Source organism: Pristiophorus japonicus, unplaced genomic scaffold (assembly GCF_044704955.1).
Source record: "Pristiophorus japonicus isolate sPriJap1 unplaced genomic scaffold, sPriJap1.hap1 HAP1_SCAFFOLD_901, whole genome shotgun sequence".
NCBI classification, from domain to species: Eukaryota; Metazoa; Chordata; class Chondrichthyes; family Pristiophoridae; genus Pristiophorus; species Pristiophorus japonicus.
The window spans coordinates 24,296-51,810 of NW_027254826.1; the positions used below are offsets into that span (position 1 = coordinate 24,296).

The window sequence follows — 27,515 nt, forward strand, 5'->3', positions numbered from 1 at the left end:
TCTACCCTGTCAAGCCCTGTTGTGTATGCACCAACTCAATAGACTGAATATGCGTAAGACTAAGGTCCTCCACCAGCCTGTCCTCGCCGCACAGCACTGCCCCCCAGTCATCAAGATCCACGGTACGGCCCTGGACAACGTGGACCATTTCCCATACCTCGGGAGCCTCCCATCAACAAGGGCAGGCATTGATGCGGAGATTCAACACCGCCTCCAGTGCGCCAGTGCAGCCTTCGGCCGCCTGAGGAAGAGAGTGTTCGAGTGTTTGAAGAGCTGGCCCTCAAATCTACCACCAAGCTCATGGTCTACAGGGCTGTAGTAATACCCGCCCTCCTGTCTGGCTCAGAGACATGGATGGTGTAAAGTCCTTACTCTACAGTATGAAACCACACGAGGCACATTCTGGGGACAAGGTCACTCTGTGACCTGAACTCTTTATTCACAGAACTCCAAAGACACTGACCCTGCGTGGGACCTCCCTTTATATACCTGTGTGATCAGGTAAGGTGTGACTCCCACAAGTTCACCCCTTGTGGTCAAGGTGTGCATCTAGGTAGAGTGTGTACAGTAATACAGTGGTGTTACATTGTGGTTACATACATGACATCACCTCCCCCCCACAATGTCTTATTGGGGATCATAGGTTTAGTCTTTCAGGTGGTCTACGCTCCCTCGTGGAGCGCCGCAGTTGGGGCTCTGGTTGTTGGACACTGACGTGAGTGTCTGTCACCTGTGGTGATTCCGGCCTGTCCGGGCTGACCGCAGGGACTGTGCATTCTTCTGATTGCTCTTGGTGCTCGTTCACTGGCGGTGTTGTGAGCTCCATCTCATGGTCTTCTTCAGGTTCCTCCGTGTCCGTGTCCATGCTGAACCTTTTTTTTTACTTGGTCCAGATGCTTACGGCATATCTGGCCATTGTTGAGTTTTACCACAATGACCCTATTCCCCTCTTTGTCAATTACAGTGCCCTCAAGCCATTTGGGCCCCATGGCGTGATTGAGGACGAATACAGGATCATTTATTTCTGTACATCTCCCCCTCGAATTACGGTCATGGTACTCGTTTTGTGATTTGCGCTTGCCCTCAACTATGTCGGTCAGGACTGGGTGGATGAGGGACAACCGAGTTTTGAATGTCCGTTTCATTCGTAGCTCTGCCGGCGGGACCCCCGTGAGTGAGTGCGGGCAGGATCTATAGGCCAGCAGGAGGCGCGATAGGCGGCATTGTAGGGAGGGCCCTTGAATCCTGAGCATACCTTGCTTAATGATTTGGACCGCACATTCCACCTGGCCATTGGAGGCCGGCTTGAACGGTGCTGTCCTGACGTGGTTGATGCCATTGCCCGACATAAACTCTCGGAATTCGTAGCTTGTGAAACATGGGCCATTGTCGCTAACCAGGATGTCCGGCAAACCGTGGGTCGCAAAGACCGTAAGTAGACTCTCCATGGTGGTGGATGTTGTGCATGAATTCAGAATGATGCACTCGATCCATTTCGAGTACGCATCTACCACAATAAGGAACATCTTTCCCATGAATGGGCCAGGGCCACAGGCTGAGCGGGGTCTCCCTGGGGGCATTACCCAGCTGAGCACACGTCGTGCACCTGCGAACACAGTGTTCCAGGTCTGAGTCAATTCCAGGCCACCAAACGTGTGACCGGGCAATGGCCTTCATCAGCACAATGTCTGGGTGCTCGCTGTGGAGTTCCCTGATGAAGGCCTCCCTGCCCTCCTGGGGCATAACTACCCGGCTGCCCCATAGCAGGCAGTCGGCTTGGATGGAGAGCTCATCCATCCGTCTGTGGAACGGTCTGACATCCTCAGGGCATGCTCCGTGTGCGGGCGTCCAATTTTGATCTGGCGGGCTGTGATGGGGGAGCCTGCGCTGTCAAAGACATCGACAGCCATGACCATCTCGGCGCTTTGCTCCGCTGCCCCCTCAGTGGTGGCCAGTGGGAGCCTGCAGAGCGAGTCAGCGCAGTTTTCAGTGCTGGACCGGTCCCTGATGGAGTAGTCATAGGCAGCCAGCGTGAGAGCCCATCGCTGTATGTGAGCTGATGTATTGGCATTGACAGCCTTGCTGTCTGACAACAGGGATGTTAATGGCTTGTGGTCCGTCTCTAATTCAAACTTCCTACCAAAGAGGTACTGATTTTTTTCACACATGCAAGTGCTTCCTTCTCGACCATCCCATATTCCCGTTCTGCTTGAGAGAGCGACCTGGAGTCATAAGCCACAGGTTGTAGTTGACCCTCAGCATTACCCTGCTGCAACACGCACCCAACCCCATAGGACGATGCATCACATGTCAGAACCAAGTTGTTACAGGGGTCGTACAGGGTCAACAACTTGTTTGAACAAAGTAGGTTTCACACCCGATCAAAAGCCCGTTCCTGACAGTCCCCCCAAAACCAATCGCAACCCTTACGCAGAAGCACGTGTAACGGCTCCAACAATGTGCTCAAGTTCGGCAGAAAGTTCCCGAAATAGTTCAACAGTCCCATGAATGAACGCAACTCCGTTGTGTTGCAGGGCCTGGGTGTTCGTCGAATCGCCTCAGTTTTGGATTCGGTGGGCCCAATCCCATCTGCAGCAACCCTCCTGCCCAGAAACTCAACCTCAGGAGCTAAGAACACACATTTAGACTTCTTGAGTCGCAGGTCTACCCGGTCCAGTCGGCGTAGCACCTCCTCCAGGTTGTGGAGGTGTTCCTCGGTGTCTCGACCCGTGATGAGGATATCGTCCTGGAATACGATCATTCCAGGAATGGATTTAAGCAGGCTTTCCATGTTTCTTTGAAAAATCGCGGCCGCTGATCGAATGCCAAACAGACACCTGTTATAAACGAACAGTCCCTTGTGCGTGGTGATGGTGGTCAGTCGTTTAGATTTGTCGGCCAGTTCCTGGGTCAGATAGACTGAAGTGAGGTCCAACTTGGTGAACAGCTTGCCGCCTGCCAGTGTGGCGAAGAGGTCCTCCGCTCTCGGGGGCGGGTATTGGTCTTGTAGGGACACCCGATTGATAGTGGCCTTGTAGTCGCCACAGATCCTGACAGCCATCCGCTTTTAGGACGGGAACGATGGGGCTCGCCCAGTCGCTGAATTCAACAGGCGAGATGATGCCCTCTCTCAACAGCCGGTCCAATTCACTCTCGATCTTTTCCCGCATCACATACGGCACCGCTCTGGCTTTGTGGTGCACTGGCCTGGCGTCCGGGGCACTTTAGTGCCTTCGAAAGTCCCGACGTCAGGTTGGAACAGTGAATCGAATTGTTGTAGGACTTGTGAGCACGAACTTCGCTCCACAGATGACATTGCGTGAACATCCCCCCATTTCCAGTTCATCTCGGTTAACCAGCTCCTCCCCAACAATGCGGGACCATTGCCCGGGACAATCCAGAGCGGCAGCCGATTCACTAACCCATTGTGTGTGACAGCCAACATTGCACTGCCTAGCACTGGAATGATTTCTTTAGTGTAAGTCCGTAATTGTGTCTCAATACGTTCTAGTTTGGGCCTACTGGCTTTAAGTGGCCATAGCTTCTCGAATTGCTGAACGCCCATGAGTGACTGGCTGGCCCCAGTTTAATAAAACCCTCATCATCATCGGTGGCGTTTTGGTGTATGAACTGTGAATATTCGCCACATGGACCCGCTGAACCTCGGCATCCATCGATTTGCCCCAAAGGTCATCCTGCCTCAAAGAACCCTCTTCTGGTCCATCCGCCTCATATATTAGTCTGGTTGCAGACTTCCTGCACATTCGAGCTAAGTGGCCACTGAGATTGCAGTTCCTGCAGACAAACTGTTGAAATCTGCAAGATCTAGCTGAGTGTTTCCCCCCACACCTCCAGCATGAGTTAAAGTTTCCATTGTTGGGAACAAAGGGACTATGGCCAGGCATTCCGCACTGACTGTCCCTTTGACTGCTCTTAAGTGCCCTATTGGTGGGTGTCAATGGCCCCATCCCGGGCCGCATTGTCCACTGATGACGTAAATGTCCGTTCAGCCTGCCATTGTCCCTGTTGAAGTCCTGCTCCGGGGTCTATTGCTTCGGACTGCCCCTGCCTGCCTGCGGGGCTCTGAGCCGTATTAATAATGTTGATTCCCTGATCCCTCGTCGCGTTAGAGGCAGAATTGCGCGCGTATATTATTTTCGTCTCTTCCTCCCTCGCCATGAAAGTTTGAGCCATTAACGCCGCCGCTTCCAAGGTCAAATCCTTGGTCTCAATTAATTTGCGGAAATTCCCGCATGACCGATGCCCTCAATAAAGAAGTCCCTGAGCATCTCCCCCCCTGCAGGCGTCTGTGAAACGCCGGAGGTCCGCTACGAAGTCCGGTATGCTCTGTCCTTCACGACGTCGGTGGGTGTAGAATCTGTGTCGGGCCATGTGTATGCTACTCGCCGGTTTGAGGTGCTCCCCGATCAATTTGCTAAGTTCTTCAAAGGTTTTGTCCGCCGGCTTTTCAGGTGCTAGTAAGTCCTTCATGAGCGCGTAGGTCTTTGGTCCGCAGCTGGTCAGGAGATGAGCCCGTCGCTTGTCGGCCGCTGCATCCCCCAGCCATTCTTTCATAACGAAGCTTTGCTGAAGCCTCTCGACAAGATCGTCCCAGTCTTCCCCAACACAGTACCGTTCCTCTGTGCTACCAGTGGCCATTCTCGTGGGTCGTGAATTCCCGTTTCTCGTCGCCAATGTAAAGTCCTTACTCTACAGAATGAAACCACACGAGGCACCTTCCGGGGACAAGGCCACTCTATGACCTTAACTCTTTATTCACAGGACTCCAAAGACAGTGACCCTGCATGGGACCTCCCTTTTTATACCTGAATGATCAGGTAAGGAGTGTCTCCCACAAGTTCACCCCTTGTGGTCAAGGTGTGCATCTAGGTTGAGTGTATACAGTGATACAGTGGTGTTACATTGTGGTTACATACATGACAGAAGGCACCTCAAGTCGCTGGAGATGCATCACCAATGAGTTCTCTGCAGGATCCTGCAAATCCCCCGGGAGGACAGACGCACCAACGTTAGCGTCCTCGACCAGGTCAACACCCCCAGCATTGAAGCACTGACCACACTCGACCAGCTCCGCTGGGCAGGGCCACATTGTCCGTATGCCAGATACAAGACTCCCTAAGCAAATGCTTTATGCGGAGTTCCTTCATGGTAAACGAGCCAAAGGTGGGCAGCGGAAACGTTACAAGGGACACCCTCAAAGCCTCCCTGGTAAAGTGTGACATCACCACTGACACCTGGGAGACTCTGGCCGCAGACCGCCCGAGGTGGAGAAAGTGCATCCGGGAGGGCGCTGAGCTCTTCGAGTCTCAACGCAAAGAGCGTGAAGAGGCCAGGCTCAGGCAGCGGAAGGAGCGTGCGGCAAACCAGCCCCACCCACCCCTTCCCTCGACGACTATCTGTCCCACCTGTGACAGGGTCTGTGGCTCTCGTATCGGACTGTTCAGCCACCAGAGAACTCACTTTGGGAGTGGAACCACGTCTTCCTCGATTCCGAGGGACTGCCGATGATGATGAGACTGAATACTGTAAACTCCGAACAGGTACAAACCTGGCTCTACTTTATTAGGGGCCAAAGTGATCACATTACAAGATGGCTGGCCTTTTACACCTGGGCTACACACACGGCACAGGTATAAAAGGCCTTTTCACAAATTGAGACGGTCCGGGGCTGTCCGCTCCCCAGTTGATCGTCTCAGTTCAACTCCAGCCTTGGGCGAGTGTTCTGAGTCTGTTATGACTGGGGGCTGGGGCCGATCTGATGGGAGTGGCAATGACCACGTCAGGGATTGAAAGTCCAGATTCATTGATGACAGCGGAGTCCTCTGGTGACCGAGGGTAGGTTGGTTGGTCACTGATTGTGTCTTCCTCAGACTGTTCCGGTTCATCCGTGTGCCACAGCTTTATCTGATCGACATGTTTCCTGCATGTCAGCCCATTCTTGAGCTTGACGATAAGCACTCTGTTCCCCTCCTTGGCCGTAACAGTACCGGCGACCCACTTGGGACCTTGACCATAATTCAGTACATACACAGGATCATTGATAGAAATGTAGCGTGACACAGCAGCGCGATCATGATATCCTTGCTGACTTTGACGTCTGTATTCGACACGATTATTCAAGTCAGGGTGGACAAGAGAGAGCCTGGTCTTGAGACCGCTCTTCATCAATAGTTCAGCAGGGGAGACCCCGGTAAGTGTATGGGGCCTTGTCCTGTAACTAAGCAATATGTGTGACAAGCGAGTTTGCAGTGAACCTTGAGTTACACGGTTCATACTCGGCTTGATGGTTTGGACTGCACGCTCTGCTTGTCCGTTGGATGCAGGTTTGAATAAGAATTAGAATTAGGAACAGGAGTCGGCCATCTAGCCCCTCGAGCCTGCTCCGCCATTCAACAAGATCATGGCTGATCTGGCCGTGGACTCAGCTCCACTTACCCGCCCGCTCCCCGTAACCCTTAATTCCCTTATTGGTTAAAAATCTATCTATCTATGATTTGAATACATTCAATGAGCTAGCCTCAACTGCTTCCCTGGGCAGAGAATTCCACAGATTCACAACCCTCTGGGAGAAGAAATTCCTTCTCAACTCGGTTTTAAATTGGCTCCCCCGTATTTTGAGGCTGTGCCCCCTAGTTCTAGTCTCCCTGACCAGTGGAAACAACCTCTCTGCCTCTATCTTGTCTATCCCTTTCATTATTTTAAATGTTTCTATAAGATCACCCCTCATCCTTCTGAACTCCAACGAGTAAAGACCCAGTCTACTCAATCTATCATCATAAGGTAGCCCCCTCATCTCCGGAATCAGCCGAGTGAATCGTCTCTGTACCCCCTCCAAAGCTAGTATATCCTTCCTTAAGTAAGGTGACCAAAACTGCACGCAGTACTCCAGGTGCGGCCTCACCAATACCCTGTACAGTTGCAGCAGGACCTCCCTGCTTTTGTACTCCATCCCTCTCGCAATGAAGACCAACATCCCATTCGCCTTCCTGATTACCTGCTGCACCTGCAAACTAACCTTTTGGGATTCATGCACAAGGACCCCCAGGTCCCTCTGCACCTCAGCATGTTGTAATTTCTCCCCATTCAAATAATATTCCCTTTTACTGTTTTTTCCCCAAGGTGGATGACCTCACACTTTCCGACATTGTATTCCATCTGCCAAACCTTAGCCCATTCGCTTAACCTATCTAAATCTCTTTGCAGCCTCTCTGTGTCCTCTACACAACCCGCTTTCCCACTAATCTTTGTGTCATCTGCAAATTTTGTTACACTACACTCTGTCCCCTCTTCCAGGTCATCTATGTATATTGTAAACAGTTGTGGTCCCAGCACCAATCCCTGTGGCACACCACTAACCACCGATTTCCAACCCGAAAAGGACCCATTTATCCCGACTCTCTGCTTTCTGTTCGCCAGCCAATTCTCGATCCATGCTAATACATTTCCTCTGACTCCGCGTACCTTTATCTTCTGCAGTAACCTTTTGTGTGGCACCTTATCGAATGCCTTTTGGAAATCTAAATACACCACATGCATCGGTACACCTCTATCCACCATGCTCGTTATATCCTCAAAGAATTCTAGTAAGTTAGTTAAACATGATTTCCCCCTTCATGAATCCATGCTGCGTCTGCTTGATTGCAGTATTCCTATCTAGATGTCCCGCTATTTCTTCCTTAATGATAGCTTCAAGCATTTTCCCCACTACAGGTGTTTGAATGGTGCTGACCTCACATGTTTGATACCATTGAGTTTCATGAACGCTTGAAACTCCAGACTAGTGAAGCAAGGTCCGTTGTCGCTTACAACGATGTCGGGCAGACCATGCATAGCAAACATGACACAAAGGCTCTCAATGGTAGCTGTGGATGTGCTGGATGACATGATTATACACTCTATCCACTTGGAATATGCATCCACCACAACTAAGAACATCTTTCCCAGGAAGGGACCTGCAAAGTCGATGTGGATCCTGGACCATGGTGTAGATGGCCACGACCACAGACTCAGCGGCGATTCCGCTGGTGCTTTGCTGAGCTGCATGCAAGTGTTGCACTGATGCACGCATGATTCCAGATCAGAGTCAATTCCAGGCCACCATACATGAGACCTGGCAATGGCTTTCATCATGACAATACCGGGATGCGTGCTATGTAGATCATTTCTCTCTCACTTTCTTGGGCATTAACAACACGATTACCCCACAGTATACAATCTGACTGAATGGATAGTTTGTCTTTGTGACGGTTGTAAGGTTTTGTCTCCTCACCCATTTGTTTGGTTATGGCAGACCAATCACCACTAAGGACACAGCGTTTCACAGCCGATAATATCGGGTCCTGGCTGGTCCAGGTCCTAACTTGTTGGGCTGTGACAGGGGTTCCTTCACTTTCAAAAGCATCCATGACTTAACAGTAGGTCGGCAGGTTGTGGCCTCTCCACCTCCGGTGTGGGCAACGGCAGACGGCTCAGTGCATCGGCACAATTCTCGGTGCCAGGTCTGTGGCGAATGGCATAACCATAGGCAGATAATGTCAGAGTCCACCTCTGGATGCGGGACGATGCGTTGGTGTTGATACCTTTGTTTTCCGAAAACAATGAAATGAGCGGCTTGTGATCTGTTTCCAGTTCAAACCGAAGACCAAACAGGTACTGATGCACCTTTTTAACCCCATACACACAGGCTAGTGCTTCTTTCTCTACCATTCTGTAGGCTCTTTCCGCCTTTGACAAACTTTTTGAAGCATATGCAACAGGTTGTAATTTGCCCGACTCATTAGCTTGTTGGAGCACGCAACCAACTCCATATGACGAAGCATCACAGGCCAATACTAGACGCTTACACCGATCATAATGTACCAGCAGCTTGTTAGAGCAAAGCAGATTAGTAGCTTTCTCAAAAGCTCTGTCTTGAGACGCACCCCAAACCCAGTTGTCGTCTTTTCTTAGCAGCACGTGCAGTGGCTCTCATAAGGTGCTCAATCTGGGTAGGAAATTACTGAAGTAGTTGAGCAGACCCAGGAACGAACACAGCTCCGTCACATTCTGAGGCTTGGGTGCATTTTTGCTGGCCTTGGTTTTCGAGTCCGTAGGCCTGATGCCGTCAGCAGCAATTTTCCTCCCCAGGAATTCGACTTCCGGTGCCATGAAGACGCACTTCAAGCGTTTCAGTCTGAGTCCCACTTTGTCCAGACGATGTAGAACCTCTTCCAGATTGTTCAGATGTTCGGCGGAGTCACGACCTGTGACCAGTATGACATCTTGGAACACGACGGTTCTGGGGGACGGACTTCAGTAGAATTTTCATGTTCCTCTGAAATATTGTTGCAGATGAGAAAATTCTAAAAGGGCACCTGTTGGAGATATACAGTCCTTTATGAGTGTTGATGCACGTAAGTTTCTTCAACGTGTCGACCAGCTCCTGTGTCATGTGTCAGATCCAGTTTTGTGAACGACTTCCCTCCTGGCTAGCGTTGCAAACAGGTCATCAGCCTTTGGTAACGGGTATTGATCCTGTTTCGAAACTCGGTTGATCGTAACCTTGTAGTCTCCTGACAGTGCCGTCACTTTTCAACACGGGAACAATGGGGCTGGCCCGTTCATTAAATTCGACCGGTGATATGATCCCTTCATGCTGGAGTCTGTCCAGTTCGATTTCGACCTTTTCCCTCATCATGCACGGAACTACCCGAGCTTTATGATGGACGGGTTTTGCATCTGAGCCCACGTGGATCTGAACCTTGGCTCCCGTGAAATTGCCGATGCCTGGTTTAAACAGCGAGGGGAACTTGCTCAGCACTTGAGCTCATGGAGTATCCTCCTCCGATGACAATGCTTTGATATCGTTCCAATTTCATTTGATTTTTTTTAACCCGTTCCTGCCAAACAGCCTTGGACCATTGCCTGGAACAATCCATAACAGTAAATCGTGAACCGCACCATCATACGACACCTTGATTACTGCACTGCCAATCACCATTATGAGTTCTTTAGTGTACGTCCGCAACTTGGCATCGACTGGACTCAGCTTAGGCCTCACAGCCTTCGTATCCCACAGCCTGTCGAATGTCCTCTGGCTCATTATTGATTGACTCGCCCCCGTGTCCGGTTCCATCGATTCCGGCACACCATTAAGTTTTACAGTAATCATTATCGGTTGGCTCTTTGTTCGGAACAAATACAGTCCATACACTTCCTCCTCTGGTATCTCGGATTGCATCTCCGGATCCGCGCTGACTGGTCATCATCCTCCACGTGGTGTGTCGCAGCACGCTTGCTCAGTTGTGGACACATGCGCTGGAGATGCCCCACTCTCGAACAGCCTTTACAACTATACTGTTTAAACCCACACTGATGAGGCCGATGATGGCCCCCACAACGCCAACGCGGTGATAGCGGATTCATTCCCGTTGGCGTTCTTTGAGCAGCCACAGGTTTCGCGTACGCGGTCGGGTAGGCCCTGCCACATGCAGCTCTGCCAAACGACGATACCATCTTGTTTACAGTACTTGCCGAGTTCCGATTTTTCAATGATTATCTGCTTTAAGCTTTTGTCCGTCATCATGCAGGCCTGGGCAATCGTGACGGCCTTGCTCAAGTCCAGCGTCTCCACCGCCAGTAGCTTACGCAGGATCACCTCGTGGTTGATGCCGAATGCAGAGAAGTCCCGCAGCATGCCTGCCAACGACGTGTCGAACTTACACGGTCCAGCTACACGTCTTGGGTCGGCAACAAATTCCAACACATCCTGGCCCTCAGAACGAACGTGCGTATAGAACCGATATCTTGAGATGATGATGCCTTCATCTGGTTTGAGATGGTCACGTACCAGAGCACACAATGTTTCACAGCCCTTCTCCGTTGCACTTGAGGGCGAGAGGGGATTCTTTATGAGTCCATAGATTTTTTGGACCGCAAAACGTAAGGAAGGGGACCGCCCGGCGTCGAACTGCATCTGCCTCTTCCTCCATTTTGTTGGCCACGAAGTACTGGTTCAAGCGGGCTACAAAGTCTGCCCAATCTTCTCCCTCCCCGAATCGCTCCAGAATTCCAATTGTGCTCATTTTTGCATGTGAAGGTTCTCGTTACCTCGTCGCCAAATGTTGTGTAGGCAATAACTCAACAGACTGTACACTCCGAACTGGCTCAACTTTATTAGGGCCCAAAGTGCTTACATTACAAGGTGGCTGGCCTTTTATACCTCGGCCGCACACGCGTGCGCACAGCCCAATGACCTCCGACAGTGGCGCCACCTGGTGGCTAGCAAACCCCCAAGCATACATGCATGACAAGCCTCCTCAGAATCTTACACGTTTCAATGAGACCACCTTTCATTCTTTGAAACACCAGAGATTATAGGATCAATCTCAGCTCATAGGACATTCCTCTCATCCCAGTGATCAGTCCAGTTGCTGCTCTCCATCAAAGGCAAGTATATCCTCCTTAAGGTAAGAAGATATTTTGTCTCGGGATGTGGGACTCGTTGGCAAGGCCGGCATTTATTGCCCATCCCGAGTCGCCCCTTGGGAAGGTGGTGGTGAGCCGCCTTCTTGAACCGCTACAGTCCGTGTGGTGAAGGTGCTCCCACAGTGCTGTTAGATTGGGAGTTAAAAGAATTCGTCCCATCGTACCTGTGCTAGCATTTTGATCCAGCGTTCCACCTCCCTATCTCTCACCTCCTCCTGCCCCTACACCCCTCCCTATCTCTCACCTCCTCCAGCCCCTACACCCCTCCCTATCTCTCACCTCCTCCAGCCCCTACACCCCTCCCTATCTCTGTAACCTCCTCCAGCCCCTACACCCCTCCCTATCTCTGTAACCCCCTCCAGCCCCTACACCCCTCCCTATCTCTGTAACCTCCTCCAGCCCCTACACCCCTCCCTATCTCTGTAACCTCCTCCAGCCCCTACACCCCTCCCTATCTCTGTAACCTCCTACACCCCTCCCTATCTCTGTAACTTCCTCCAGCCCCTACACCCCTCCCTATCTCTGTAACCCCCTGCAGCCCCTACACCCCTCCCTATCTCTGTAACCCCCTGCAGCCCCTACACCCTCCCTATCCCTGTAACCTCCTCCAGCCCCTACACCCCTCCCTATCTCTGTAACCTCCTCCAGCCCCGACACCCCTCCCTATCTCTGTAACCCCCTCCAGCCCCTACACCCCTCCCTATCTCTGTAACCTCCTCCAACCCCTACAACCCTCCCAGATCTCTGCGCTCCTCCAATTCTGGCCTCTTGCCTATACTCCCGATTCCCATCGCTCCACCATCGGTGGCCGTGCCTTCAGTTGCCTGGGCCCCAAACTCTGGAACTCCCTCCCTGAACTCCTCCGTCTCTCTCTCTCCTCCTTGTAGTATCAGCCGTGGCTCAGTGAGCAGCACACTCACCTCTGAGTCAGAATGTTGTGGGTTCAAGTCCCACTCCAGGCACTTGAGCACATAAATCTTGGCTGACACTCAGTGCAGTACTGAGGGAGTGCCGCACTGTCGGAGGGGCAGTACTGAGGGAGTGCCGCACTGTCGGAGGGGCAGTACTGAGGGAGTGCCGCACTGTCGGAGGGGCAGTACTGAGGGAGTGCCGCACTGTCGGAGGGGCAGTACTGAGGGGGTGCCGCACTGTCGGAGGGGCAGTACTGAGGGAGCGCCGCACTGTCGGAGGGGCAGTACTGAGGGGGTGCCGCACTGTCGGAGGGGCAGTACTGAGGGGGTGCCGCACTGTCGGAGGGGCAGTACTGAGGGGGTGCCGCACTGTCGGAGGGGCAGTACTGAGGGAGTGCCGCACTGTCGGAGGGGCAGTACTGAGGGAGTGCCGCACTGTCGGAGGGGCGGTACTGAGGGAGCGCTGCACTGTCGGAGGGGCAGTACTGAGGGAGCACCACACTGTCGGAGGGGCAGTACTGAGGGAGCGCCGCACTGTCGGAGGGGCAGTACTGAGGGAGCGCCGCACTGTCGGAGCGGCAGTACTGAGGGAGCGCCGTACTGTGCTGTCAGAGGGGCAGTACTGAGGGAGCGCCGCACTGTCGGAGGGGCCGTTTTTCGGATGAGTCGTTAAACCGAGGCCCCGTCTGCCCTCTCGGGTGGATGTAAAAGATCCCGGGGCCACTATTTGGAAGAAGAGCAGGGGGAGTTCTCCCTGGTGTCCTGGGGCTAATATTTATCCCACAACCAACATCACTAAAACAGATGATCTGGGTCATTATCACATCGCTGTGTGTGGGATCTTGCTGTGCGCAAATCGGCGTTTCCCACATTACAACAGTGAGCACACTTCAGAAGTACTTCATTGGCTGTGAGGTGCTTTGAGACATCCGGTGGTCGTGAAAGATGCTATATAAATGTAAGTGTGTCTTTATGACGCTCCTTAAAACCGACCTTATTGACCCAACCTGTTGGAATATCTCCTTATGTGGCTCGATGTGAAATTCTGTCTTGAGAATCGCTCATGTGAGTCACCTTGGGACATTTTACTACGTTTGAAGGTACTACGTAAATATAAGTTGCTGGTGACTAATGGCTATGTTTCTTCTGCTACAGCTGATATGATGCTGGACCAGTCAAAATTCACGTACGGTGAGTGTGAGGGAAGGTGTCTATATTCTAAAAAATGGCGATTAATGGTCGCGTTTCTGCCCACACACAACTCCAGGGTCCACTTCCCCATTCCCCCTTTGATTATGGTTTTTATTCGTTCCTGGGATGTGGGCGTCGCTGGCAAGGCCGGCATTTATTGCCCATCCCTCATCGCTCCTTGAGAAGGTGGTGGTGAACCTCCTTCTTGAACCGCTGCAGTCCGTGTGGTGAAGGTGCTCCCACAGTGCTGTTAGGGAGGGAGTTCCAGGATTGTGACCCAGCGACGGTGAAGGAACGGCCGATATATTTCCAAGTCGAGGGATGGTGTGTGTGTGACTGGGAGGGGAACGTGGAGGGGGTGGTGTTCCCATGGACCTGCTGCCCTTGTCCTTCGAGGCGGGTAGAGGTGGTGGGTTTGGGAGGTGCTGCCGAAGAAGCCTTGGCGAGTTGCCGCGGTGCATCATTATCACCATAGGCAGTCCCTCGGAATCGAGGAAGACTTGCCTCCACTCTTAACACGAGTCCTTAGGTGGCTGAACAGTCCAATACGGGAACCACAGTCCCTGTCACAGGTGTGAATGATAGACGTTGAGGGAAGGGGAGGGTGGGACAGATAGACGTTGAGGGAAGGGGAGGGTGGGACTGGTTTGCCGCACGCTCCTTCCGCTGCCTGCGCTTGGTTTCTGCATGCTCTCGGCGACGAGACTTGAGGTGCTCAGCGCCCTCCCGGATGCACTTCCTCCACTTAGGGCGGACTGGTCTTTGGCCAGGGACTCCCAGGTGTCGGTGGGGATGTTGCACTTTATCAGGGAGGCTTTGAGGGTGGTCCCTTGTAACGTTTCCTCTGCCCAACTTTGCCTCGTTTGCCTGTGAAGGAGCTCCGAGTAGAGCGCTCGCTTTGGGGAGTCTCGTGTCTGGGGACATGCGGACAATGTGGCCCTGCCCAGCGGAGCTGGTCGAGTGTGGTCAGTGCTTCGATGCTGGGGATGTTGGGCCTGGTCGAGGACGCTAACGTTGGTGCGTCTGTCCTCCCGGGGGATTTGCAGGATCTTGCGGAGATATAGTTGGTGGTATTTCTCCAGCGACTTGAGGTGTCTACTGTACATGGTCCGTGTCTCTGAACCATACAGGAGGGCGGGTATCACTACAGCCCTGTAGACCATGAGCTCGGTGGTGGATTTGATGGCCTAGTCTTCAAACACACTTTTCCTTTATTAACTATTTAATATATCACAACCACATGTCCGTTTACTGCTTTTCTGTTTCTCTCATGAACGCAGATTACTTCTCCACCCGGAAATACGGGTTAATTGCCGCTGCAATCATGGCTGTGATTGGGTTGGTCATCGTGTTTTGTAAGTATTCAAGTCACAGGAGGATCCCAATGGGCCCCTCGAGCCCGTGCTGTGCCGGCTCTGTGACAGAGCGACCCCAATCAGTCCCACTCCCCCCTGCCCTTTCCCCACAGCCCTGGTACATTTCCCCTTCCAGTATTTACCCAATTCCCGGTTTGAAAGTCACTATTGAACCTGCTCCGACCGAGCTTTCAGGCAGCGCGTTCCCGGTCGCAACAACTCGCTGCGTTAAAAACATTCTCCCCATCCCCCCCTCTGGTTCCATCGCCGATTATCGTCAATCTGTGTCCCTCTGGTTACCCGCCCTTGTGCCATTTTGTGCACAGTGCTCCCAGTGTGGTCTAACCCAGGTATACGGAGACCAGAACTGTACACAGTGCTCCCAGTGTGGTCTAACCCAGGTATATGGAGACAAGAACTGTGCACCGTGCTCCCACTGTGGTCTAACCCAGGTATATGGAGACCAGAACTGTGCACAGTGCTCCAAGTGTGGTCTAACCCAGGTATATGGAGACCAGAACTGTGCACAGTGCTCCAAGTGTGGTCTAACCCAGGTATATGGAGACCAGAACTGTGCACAGTGCTCCAAGTGTGGTCTAACCCAGGTATATGGAGACCAGAACTGTGCACAGTGCTCCCAGTGTGGTCTAACCCAGGTATATGGAGACCAGAACTGTGCACAGTGCTCCAAGTGTGGTCTAACCCAGGTATATGGAGACCAGAACTGTGCACAGTGCTCCAAGTGTGGTCTAACCCAGGTATATAGAGACCACAACTGTGCACAGTGCTCCAAGTGTGGTCTAACCCAGGTATATGGAGACCAGAACTGTGCACAGTGCTCCCAGTGTGGTCTAACCCAGGTATATGGAGACCAGAACTGTGCACAGTGCTCCCAGTGTGGTCTAACCCAGGTATATGGAGACCAGAACTGTGCACAGTGCTCCAAGTATTTCTCCTGAATTCCATATTGGATTAAATGGTGACTATCTTACATTGATGACCCATAGTCTTGAAGTCTCTAACAAATGGAGTGATACTCTGCACATCTATCCAACGGAACCCATGGATCATTTTAAAGACCTGTATGAGATCTCCTCTGAGCTTTTTCTTATCTAAAAAAACAAGCCCCAATCTGTTCACCCAGCAGGATTTAGGGCCAATAAAACCTATGTCCTTTCCATTGTTAAAAATGCATTTTCTGAATGTGAGTGTCGCTGGTGATGCTGGCTTTTGGTCCAATTGAGTGTCCTGCTGACTATTTCAGAGCAGGATCAGTCACATTCGGGGAATGGAGAGTTTTAGCGATGAGGAAAAATTGGAGAGGCTGGGGCTGTTTTCTTTGGAACAGAAGAGGCTGAGGGGAGACCTGATTGAGGTGTATAAAATGATGAGGGGCCTGGATAGAGTGGATAGGACGGACCTGTTTCCCTTGGCCGAGGGGTCAACAACCAGGGGGCACAGATTGAAAGTAATTGGGGGGAGGTTTAGAGGGGATTTGACAAGAAATGTCTTCACCCAGAGGGTATCACAGTGCGATATGTTGTGTGTGCACTAGGTCCATGCAGCAGAGCTGCTCTCCAGTCGCCCTGGTTAACCCTTGCCCCTGGACCAAGACCTCGCTCTGTCAAGCCCGTGTGGTGGCTGGTGTACAACGGTCACCCCACGTTAAAACAATCCACCCACAGGCACCTTCCACCCTTCAGGATGTAGTTCGGGATCGGGAATATTAGCTCCTTCATCGAAACACACGTAAACTCATCCCTTTTTGCTGTGGAAACAAGTCATCCTCGCTTCGAGGAACCGCCGATGATGATGCTGGTGGGGTTCTGGGGCGGAACTCACTGCCTGAAAGGGTGGTAGAGGCAGCAGGGTGACTTGGACAGGTTAGGTGAGTGGGCAAATGCATGGCAGATGAAGTATAATGTGGATAAATGTGAGGTTGTCCACTTTGGGGGCAAAAACAGGAAGGCAGAATATTATCTGAATGGTGACAGATTAGGAAAAGGGGAGGTGCAACGAGACCTGGGTGTCATGGTACATCAGTCATTGAAAGTTGGCATGCAGGTACAGCAGGTGGTGAAGAAGGCAAATGGTATGTTGGCCTTCATAGCGAGAGGATTTGAGTATAGGAGCAGGGAGGTCTTACTGCAGTTGTACAGGGCCTTGGTGAGGCCTCACCTGGAGTATTGTGTACAGTTTTAGTCTCCTAATCTGAGGAAGGACATTCTTGCTATTGAGGGAGTGCAGCGAAGGTTCACCAGACTGATTCCCGGGATGGCAGGACTGACAATATGAAGAAAGACTGGATCGACTGGGCTTATATTCACTGGAATTTAGAAGAATGAGAGGGGATCTCATTGAAACATATAACATTCTGACGGAATTGGACCGGTTAGATGCAGGAAAAATGTTCCCGATATTGGGGAAGTCCAGAACCAGGGGTCACAGTCTAAGGATAAGGGGTAAGCCATTTAGGACCGAGATGAGGAGAAACTTCTTCACTCAGAGAGTGGTGAACCTGTGGAATTCTCTACCACAGAGAGTTGTTGAGGCCAATTCACTAAATATATTCAAAAGGGAGTTAGATGTGGCCCTTATGACTAAAGGGATCAAGGGGTATGGAGAGAAAGCAGGAATGGGGTACTGAGGGAATGATCAGCCATGATCATATTGAATGGTGGTGCAGGCTCGAAGGGCCGAATGGCCTACTCCTGCACCTATTGTCTATGTTTCGATGAAACCCTCACCACATTTGGATGTACACTTGAAGAGCCGTAACCTACAGGGCTACGGACCGAGAGAGGGAAAGTGGGATTGGGCTGGGTAGCTCTTGGTCGGCCGGCGCAACACGGACACGATGGGCCGGAATGGCCTCCTCCCGTGCTGTAAATTTGTACGATGAGTTTAATTGCCTACGTGGAGGTCTTTCTATATGTTTTTTGATCTTTTTTTATCAGCACGTCGCTTGAACTGCCGTCTTTGCAAACGAGTCCGGTGAGTTGTGAGAGAAATAAAAATAACAAGTTTACATACGTGAAGAAATATTTTGCATTGATATATCGCCTGTCACCACCACCGGACGTCCCAAAGCGCCTCACAGCCAATGAAGCACTGTTTTTGGAGTGTGCTCACTGTTGTAATGTGGGAAACGCCAATTTGCGCACAGCAAGCTCCCACACACAGCGATGTGATAATGACCCGGATCGTCTGTGTTAGTGATGTTGGTTGAGGGATAAATATTGGCCCCAGGACACCGGGGAGAACTCCCCCTGCTCTTCTTCCAAATAGTGGCCCCGGGATCTTTTACATCCACCCGAGAGCTCCCTCAGTACTGCCCCTCCGACAGTGCGGCGCTCCCTCAGTACTGCCCCTCCGACAGTGCGGCACTCCCTCAGTACTGCCCCTCCGACAGCACGGCGCTCCCTCAGTACTGCCCCTCCGACAGTGCGGCACCCCCTCAGTACTGCCCCTCCGACAGTGCGGCGCTCCCTCAGTACTGCCCCTCCGACAGTGCGGCGCTCCCTCAGTACTGCCCCTCCGACAGTGCGGCGCTCCCTCAGTACTGCCCCTCCGACAGTGCGGCACCCCCTCAGTACTGCCCCTCCGACAGTGCGGCGCTCCCTCAGTACTGCCCCTCCGACAGTGCGGCGCTCCCTCAGTACTGCCCCTCCGACAGTGCGGCGCTCCCTCAGTACTGCCCCTCCGACAGTGCGGTGCTCCCTCAGTACTGCCTCTCCGACAGTGCGGTGCTCCCTCAGTACTGCCTCTCCGACAGTGCGGCGCTCCCTCAGTACCGCCCCTCCGACAGTGCGGCACTCCCTCAGTACTGCCCCTCCGACAGTGCGGCACTCCCTCAGTACTGCCCCTCCGACAGTGCGGCGCTCCCTCAGTACTGACCCTCCGACAGTGCGGCACTCCCTCAGTACTGCCTCTCCGACAGTGCGGCACTCCCTCAGTACTGCCCCTCCGACAGTGCGGCGCTCCCTCAGTACTGCCCCTCCGACAGTGCGGTGCTCCCTCAGTACTGCCCCTCCGACAGTGCGGTGCTCCCTCAGTACTGCCTCTCCGACAGTGCGGCACTCCCTCAGTACTGCCCCTCCGACAGTGCGGCGCTCCCTCAGTACTGCCCCTCCGACAGTGCGGCGCTCCCTCAGTACTGCCCCTCCGACAGTGCGGCACTCCCTCAGTACTGCCCCTCCGACAGTGCGGCGCTCCCTCAGTACTGCCCCTCCGACAGTGCGGCGCTCCCTCAGTACTGCCCCTCCGACAGTGCGGTGCTCCCTCAGTACTGCCTCTCCGACAGTGCGGCACTCCCTCAGTACTGCCCCTCCGACAGTGCGGCGCTCCCTCAGTACTGCCTCTCCGACAGTGCGGCACTCCCTCAGTACTGCCCCTCCGACAGTGCGGCACTCCCTCAGTACTGCCTCTCCGACAGTGCGGCACTCCCTCAGTACTGCCCCTCCGACAGTGCGGCGCTCCCTCAGTACTGCCCCTCCGACAGTGCGGCGCTCCCTCAGTACTGCCCCTCCGACAGTGCGACGCTCCCTCAGTACTGCCCCTCTGACAGTGAAGCTTCCTCAGTACTTAATATTCTCATCATCATCATCATCATATCGTAGACATACCTTCGCTGACGTGCCAGTGAGATTTTTATTTTGAACACAAGTATTCTCAAAACCTGGATGTCACAGTCTTATTACCAAACTGCCCTGAGATAGGTAATCGAAGGCGAGATAGCTGGAGATGGGCTGAAAATGCCTCAGTTGTCCCAGGTTAGGGAGGGTCTCCACTGCACGGTGACGGGACGTGGGTCTGTGTCTGTGTGATTCCCCCGCACGGTGACGGGACGTGGGTTTGTGTCTGTGATTCCCCCCGCACGGTGACGGGACGTGGGTCTGTGTCTGTGTGATTCCCCCCGCACGGTGACGGGACGTGGGTCTGTGTCTGTGTGATTCCCCCCGCACGGTGACGGGACGTGGGTCTGTGTCTGTGTGATTCCCCCGCACGGTGACGGGACGTGGGTCTGTGTCTGTGTGATTCCCCGCACGGTGACGGGACGTGGGTCTGTGTCTGTGTGATTCCCCCCGCACGGTGACGGGACACGGGTCTGTGTCTGTGTGATTCCCCCCGCACGGTGACGGGACGTGGGTCTGTGTCTGTGATTCCCCCGCACGGTGACGGGACACGGGTCTGTGTCTGTGTGATTCCCCCCGCACGGTGACGGGACACGGGTCTGTGTCTGTGATTCCCCCCGCACGGTGACGGGACTTGGGTCTGTGTCTGTGTGATTCCCCCCGCACGGTGACGGGACACGGGTCTGTGTCTGTGTGATTCCCCCGCACGGTGACGGGACGTGGGTCTGTGTCTGTGTGATTCCCCCGCACGGTGACGGGACGTGGGTCTGTGTCTGTGATTCCCCCGCACGGTGACGGGACACGGGTCTGTGTCTGTGTGATTCCCCCCGCACGGTGACGGGACACGGGTCTGTGTCTGTGTGATTCCCCCGCACGGTGACGGGACGTGGGTCTGTGTCTGTGTGATTCCCCCGCACGGTGACGGGACGTGGGTCTGTGTCTGTGTGATTCCCCCGCATGGTGACGGGACACGGGTCTGTGTCTGTGTGATTCCCCCGCACGGTGACGGGAGACGGGTCTGTGTCTGTGATTCCCCCCGCACGGTGACGGGACGTGGGTCTGTGTCTGTGATTCCCCCCGCACGGTGACGGGACGTGGGTCTGTGTCTGTGTGATTCCCCCGCACGGTGACGGGACGTGGGTCTGTGTCTGTGATTCCCCCCGCACGGTGACGGGACGCGGGTCTGTGTCTGTGTGATTCCCCCCGCACGGTGACGGGACGTGGGTCTGTGTCTGTGTGATTCCCCCGCACGGTGACGGGACACGGGTCTGTGTCTGTGTGATTCCCCCCGCACGGTGACGGGACGTGGGTCTGTGTCTGTGTGATTCCCCCGCACGGTGACGGGACGTGGGTCTGTGTCTGTGATTCCCCCTGCACGGTGACGGGACACGGGTCTGTGTCTGTGTGATTCCCCCGCACGGTGACGGGACGTGGGTCTGTGTCTGTGATTCCCCCCGCACGGTGACGGGACGTGGGTCTGTGTCTGTGATTCCCCCGCACGGTGACGGGACGTGGATCTGTGTCTGTGTGATTCCCCCCGCACGGTGACGGGACGTGGGTCTGTGTCTGTGTGATTCCCCCCGCACGGTGACGGGACGTGGGTCTGTGTCTGTGTGATTCCCCCGCACGGTGACGGGACACGGGTCTGTGTCTGTGTGATTCCCCCCGCACGGTGACGGGACGTGGGTCTGTGTCTGTGTGATTCCCCCCGCACGGTGACGGGACGTGGGTCTGTGTCTGTGTGATTCCCCCGCACGGTGACGGGACGTGGGTCTGTGTCTGTGATTCCCCCCGCACGGTGACGGGACGTGGGTCTGTGTCTGTGTGATTCCCCCCGCACGGTGACGGGACGTGGGTCTGTGTCTGTGTGATTCCCCCGCACGGTGACGGGACACGGGTCTGTGTCTGTGATTTCCACTCGAGGTGGGCTCCAGATATCTATTCTGTAATTGCAAGTTTTGATTAGGGCTCGGATTAATTTTTTGCTGATGAAGTTTAATCTGAAATCACCTTAACTAACATTCGATTTTGCATTCCAGGCGCTATGATGCAGCCATGCTAATTTCAAGGTGAGGTGAACAACAATTTATCTAATGCCTGGGCACATCCGTCGCAAACCGCTTCACACACCATTGTCTAGAAATTTGAGTGCTCATAGGAACAGGAGACAGCCATTCAGCCCTTTGAGCCTGTTACACAGGAACAGGAGGAGGCCCATTCAGCCCCTCGAGCCTGTTACACAGGAACAGGAGGAGGCCCATTCAGCCCCTCGAGCCTGTTACACAGGAACAGGAGGAGGCCCATTCAGCCCCTCGAGCCTGTTACACAGGAACAGGAGGAGGCCCATTCAGCCCCTCGAGCCTGTTACACAGGAACAGGAGGAGGCCCACTCAGCCCCTCGAGCCTGTTACACAGGAACAGGAGGAGGCACATTCAGCCCCTCGAGCCTGTTACACAGGAACAGGAGGAGGCCATTCAGCCCTTTGAGCTAGTTACACAGGAACAGGAGGAGGCCCATTCAGCCCCTGGAGCCTGTTACACAGGAACAGGAGGAGGCCCATTCAGCCCCTCGAGCCTGTTACACAGGAACAGGAGGAGGCCCATTCAGCCCCTCGAGCCTGTTACACAGGAACAGGAGGAGCCCATTCAGCCCCTCGAGCCTGTTACACAGGAACAGGAGGAGGCCCATTCAGCCCCTCGAGCCTGTTACACAGGAACAGGAGGAGGCCCATTCAGCCCCTTGAGCCTGTTACACAGCAACAGGTGGAGGCCCATTCAGCCCCTCGAGCCTGTTACACAGGGACAGGAGGAGGCCCATTCAGCCCCTCGAACCTGTTACACAGGAACAGGAGGAGGATCATTTAGCCCCTTGAGCCTGTTACACAGGGACAGGAGGAGGCCCATTCAGCCCCTCGAGCCTGTTACACAGGAACAGGAGGAGGCCCATTCAGCCCCTCGAGCTTGTTACACAGGAACAGGAGGAGGCCCATTCGGCCCCTCGAGCCTGCTCCGCCATTCAATGCGATCTAACTCCATCGACTCGCCTTTGGCCCATAACCCTTAATACCTTTGGTTAACAGAAAGCTATCAATCTCCGCTTTAAAATTAACAATTGACCCCCAGCATCGATTGTTGTTTGCGGCAGAGAGTTCCAAACTTGTACCACCCTCTGTGTGTCCAGGTGTTCCTTAATTTCACTCCTGAACGGTCTGGCTCTAATTTTCAGACTGTGCCCCAAGTTCTCGACTCCCCAACCAGCGGGAATAATTTGTCTCTATCTACCCGATCAGCTCCCCTAAATATCCTGAAAACTTCAATCACATCGCCCCTTAACCGTCTAAATTCCAGGGTGTCGGGCCCTAGTTTGTGTAATCTCTCCTTGTAATCTAACCCTTGGAGTACGGGTATGATTCTGGTAAACCCACATTGCAATCCCTCCAAGATGTGGCTCCGGTTGGGGTGGAGTGTAGAATGTTTCGGTGTAAGGGGATGTCGCAGTTGTGTGGGGCGGACTGGTTGGGCCGGGTGCCCTTTGACTTTCCGTCATTGTTCATGGGTTTATATGTAACCTTCAGGGCTGCTGACCGAGGGCCGTGTGTCTCTGTGTCGGCCGGGGCGGACACGATGGGCCGAGATGGCCTCCTTCTGTGCCGTAAATTTCTCTTATTTCTAAGACCAATATATCTTTCCTAAGGTGTGGTGCCCAGAACTGTGCTTGAGAGGACCTCTTGTGAAATCGGTCTGATCCCAGATCTTAACCCACATATTCATACAAACATCCCAAATGTCTTCAAACAAATCCTTCAGACAGTATTGGGGTCAGCTGTGACGGGACGTGGGTCTGTGTCTGTGTGATTCCCCCCGCACGGTGACGGGACGCGGGTCTGTGTCTGTGTGATTCCCCCCGCACGGTGACGGGACGCGGGTCTGTGTCTGTGATTCCCCCCGCACGGTGACGGGACGTGGGTCTGTGGCTGTGATTCCCCCCCGCACGGTGACGGGACGTGGGTCTGTGTCTGTGATTCCCCCCGCACGGTGACGGGACGTGGGTCTGTGTCTGTGTGATTACCCCGCTCGGTGATGGGACGTGGGTCTATGTCTGTGATTCCCCCGCACGGTGACGGGACGTGGGTCTGTGTCTGTGCGATTCCCCCGCACGGTGACGGAACGCGGGTCTGTGTCTGTGTGATTCCCCCCGCACGGTGAGGGGACGTGGGTCTGTGTCTGTGATTCCCCCCGCACGGTGACGGGACGTGGGTCTGTGTCTGTGATTCCCCCCGCACGGTGACGGGATGTGGGTCCGTGTCTGTGCGATTCCCCCGCACGGTGACGGGACACGGGTCTGTGTCTGTGTGATTCCCCCCGCACGGTGAGGGGACACGGGTCTGTGTCTGTGTGATTCCCCCCGCACGGTGAGGGGACACGGGTCTGTGTCTGTGATTCCCCTGCACGGTGAGGGGACACGGGTCTGTGTCTGTGATTCCCCCCGCACGGTGACGGGACACGGGTCTGTGTCTGTGATTCCCCCGCACGGTGACGGGACACGGGTCTGTGTCTGTGATTCCCCCGCACGGTGACGGGACACGGGTCTGTGTCTGTGTGATTCCCCCCGCACGGTGAGGGGACGTGGGTCTGTGTCTGTGATTCCCCCCGCACGGTGACGGGACGTGGGTCTGTGGCTGTGATTCCCCCGCACGGTGATGGGACGTGGGTCTGTGTCTGTGATTCCCCCGCACGGTGACGGGACGTGGGTCTGTGTCTGTGTGATTCCCCCGCACGGTGACGGGACGCGGGTCTGTGTCTGTGATTCCCCCGCACGGTGACGGGACGTGGGTCTGTGGCTGTGATTCCCCCCGCACGGTGATGGGACGTGGGTCTGTGTCTGTGTGATTCCCCCGCACGGTGACGGGACGTGGCTCTGTGTCTGTGTTTCCCCCGCACGGTGACGGGACGTGGGTCTGTGGCTGTGATTCCCCCCGCACGGTGATGGGACGTGGGTCTGTGTCTGTGTGATTCCCCGCACGGTGAGGGGACACGGGTCTGTGTCTGTGATTCCCCCGCACGGTGACGGGACACGGGTCTGTGTCTGTGATTTCCCCAGAAACTGTGGACTCCAGTCATGTATGTACATTTTGTTTGTAGCCACCAGATGGCGTCATTGTTGGAAGCCACTGAGCAGCACGGACACAGTGTTGCTCTGGTATAAAAGGCCAGCCATTTTGAGAGTCAGGCACTTTGGGCCTAAATAAAGCAGAGCCAAGGTTGTTCCTTGCTTTGTTAAACAGTACTCAGTTTGAACCGTTATTGCATATGCAACAACTCCTGATTTCAATCTTATTACTCTGGGCGTCTGTTAAGGGCTCGCGTTTCTTTGGGGCAGGTGAATCTAAATAATGTCTCCACACTTTCCGATCATTGTAGCCAATCTCCAGAAGATTCGACGAAGAATATCAATGAATCGGAAAAGTCAATGTAAGTAAAGCTTCATGTAACTCTTAATCACATCCCTAACAAACATAGAATCATAAAAATTTACAGCACGGAAGGAGGCCATTCGGCCCATTGTGTCCGTGTTGTGCCGGCCGACCAAGAGCTACCCAGCCCAATCCCACTTTCCAGCTCTGGGTCCGTAGCCCTGCAGGTTACGGCACTTCAAGTGTACATCCAAATGTGGTGAGGGTTTCTGCCTCTACCCCCCTTTCAGGCAGTGAGTTCCCCCCCAGACCCCCACCACCCTCTGGGTGAAGACATTTCCCCTCAAACCCCCTCTAAACCTCCCCCCAATTACTTTCAATCTGTGTCCCCTGGTTGTTGACCCCTCTGCCAAGGGAAACAGGTCCGTCCTATCCACTCTATCCAGGCCCCTCATCATTTTATACACCTCAATCAGGTCTCCCCTCAGCCTCCTCTGTTCCAAAGAAAACAACCCCAGCCGATCCAATCTTTCCTCATCGCTAAAATTCTCCAGTCAGGCAACATCCTGGTAAATCTCCTCTGTACCCTCTCCAGTGCAACATCCTGGCAAATCTCCTCTGTACCCTCTCCAGTGCAACATCCTGGTAAATCTCCCCTGTACCCTCTCCAGTGCAACATCCTGGTAAATCTCCTCTGTAACCTCTCCAGTGCAACATCCTGGCAAATCTCCTCTGTACCCTCTCCAGTGGAACATCCTGGTAAATCTCCTATGTACCCTCTCTAGTGCAACATCCGGATAAATCTCCTCTGTACCCTCTCCAGTGCAACATTCTGGCAAATCTCCTCTGTACCCTCTCCAGTGCAACATCCTGGCAAATCTCCTCTGTACCCTCTCTCGTGCAACATCCTGGTAAATCTCCTCTGTACCCTCTCCAGTGCAACATCCTGGTAAATCTCCTCTGTACCCTCTCCAGTGCAACATCCTGGTAAATCTCCTCTGTACCCTCTCTAGTACAACATCCGGGTAAATCTCCTCTGTACCCTCTCCAGTGCAACATCCTGGTAAATCTCCTCTGTACCCTCTCCAGTGCAACATCCTGGCAAATCTCCTCTGTACCCTCTCCAGTGCAACATCCTGGCAAATCTCCTCTGTACCCTCTCCAGTGCAACATCCTGGTAAATCTCCTCTGTGCCCTCTCCAGTGCAACATCCTGGCAAATCTCCTCTGTACCCTCTCCAGTGCAACATCTTGGCAAATCTCCTCTGTACCCTCTCTAGTGCAACATCCTGGTAAATCTCCTCTGTACCCTCTCCAGTGCAACATCCTGGTAAATCTCCTCTGTAGCCTCTCCAGTGCAACATCCTGGTAAATCTCCTCTGTACCCTCTCCAGTGCAACCACATCCTGGTAAATCTCCTCTGTACCCTCTCCAGTGCAACATCCTGGTAAATCTCCTCTGTACACTCTCCAGTGCAACATCCTGGCAAATCTCCTCTGTATCCTCTCCAGTGCAACATCCTGGTAAATCTCCTCTGTACCCTCTCCAGTGCAACATCCTGGTAAATCTCCTCTGAACCCTCTCCAGTGCAACATCCTGGCACATCTCCTCTGTACCCTCTCCAGTGCAACATCCTGGCAAATCTCCCCTGTACCCTCTCCAGTGCAACATCCTGGTAAATCTCCTCTGTACCCTCTCCAGTGCAACATCCTGGCAAATCTCCTCTGTACCCTCTCCAGTGCAACATCCTGGCAAATCTCCTCTGTACCCTCTCCAGTGCAACATCCTGGTAAATCTCCTATGTACCCTCTCTAGTGCAACATCCTGGTAAATCTCCTCTGTCCCCTCTCCAGTGCAACATCCTGGTAAATCTCCTCTGTACCCTCTCCAGTGCAACATCCTGGTAAATCTCCTCTGTACCCTCTCCAGTGCAACATCCTGGCAAATCTCCTCTACCCTCTCCAGTGCAACATCCTGGTGAATCTCCTCTGTACCCTCTCCAGTGCAACATCCTGGTAAATCTCCTATGTACCCTCTCTAGTGCAACATCCTGGTAAATCTCCTCTGTCCCCTCTCCAGTGCAACATCCTGGTAAATCTCCTCTGTACCCTCTCCAGTGCAACATCCTGGCAAATCTCCTCTGTCCCCTCTCCAGTGCAACATCCTGGTAAATCTCCTCTGTACCCTCTCCAGTGCAACATCCTGGCAAATCTCCTCTGTACCCTCTCCAGTGCAACATCCTGGCAAATCTCCTCTGTACCCTCTCTAGTGCAACATCCTGGTAAATCTCCTCTGTACCCTCTCCAGTGCAACATCATGGTAAATCTCCTCTGTACCCTCTCCAGTGCAACATCCTGGTAAATCTCCTCTGTACCCTCTCTAGTACAACATCCTGGTAAATCTCCTCTGTACCCTCTCCAGTGCAACATCCTGGCACATCTCCTCTGTACCCTCTCCAGTGCAACATCCTGGCAAATCTCCCCTGTACCCTCTCCAGTGCAACATCCTGGTAAATCTCCTCTGT

The 27,515-nt window shown here is 53.7% G+C and overlaps 1 protein-coding gene across 4 annotated transcripts in view; it reads left to right on the forward strand.

Annotated features, from left to right (window-relative positions):
* The window catches only part of LOC139257730 (uncharacterized), a 138,523-nt gene that overhangs the window by 20,488 nt on the left and 90,520 nt on the right, over positions 1 to 27,515 (forward strand). For 3 of the 4 annotated variants that reach the window (XM_070874596.1, XM_070874597.1, XM_070874598.1), the window contains exons 4-8: positions 13,554 to 13,589; positions 14,870 to 14,944; positions 17,902 to 17,938; positions 21,618 to 21,647; positions 25,000 to 25,050. In XM_070874596.1, the coding sequence (XP_070730697.1) occupies positions 13,554 to 13,589; positions 14,870 to 14,944; positions 17,902 to 17,938; positions 21,618 to 21,647; positions 25,000 to 25,050 (229 nt within the window). The remainder of the gene's footprint in view (positions 1 to 13,553; positions 13,590 to 14,869; positions 14,945 to 17,901; positions 17,939 to 21,617; positions 21,648 to 24,999; positions 25,051 to 27,515) is intronic. The other variant, XM_070874599.1, reaches the window with a different exon arrangement.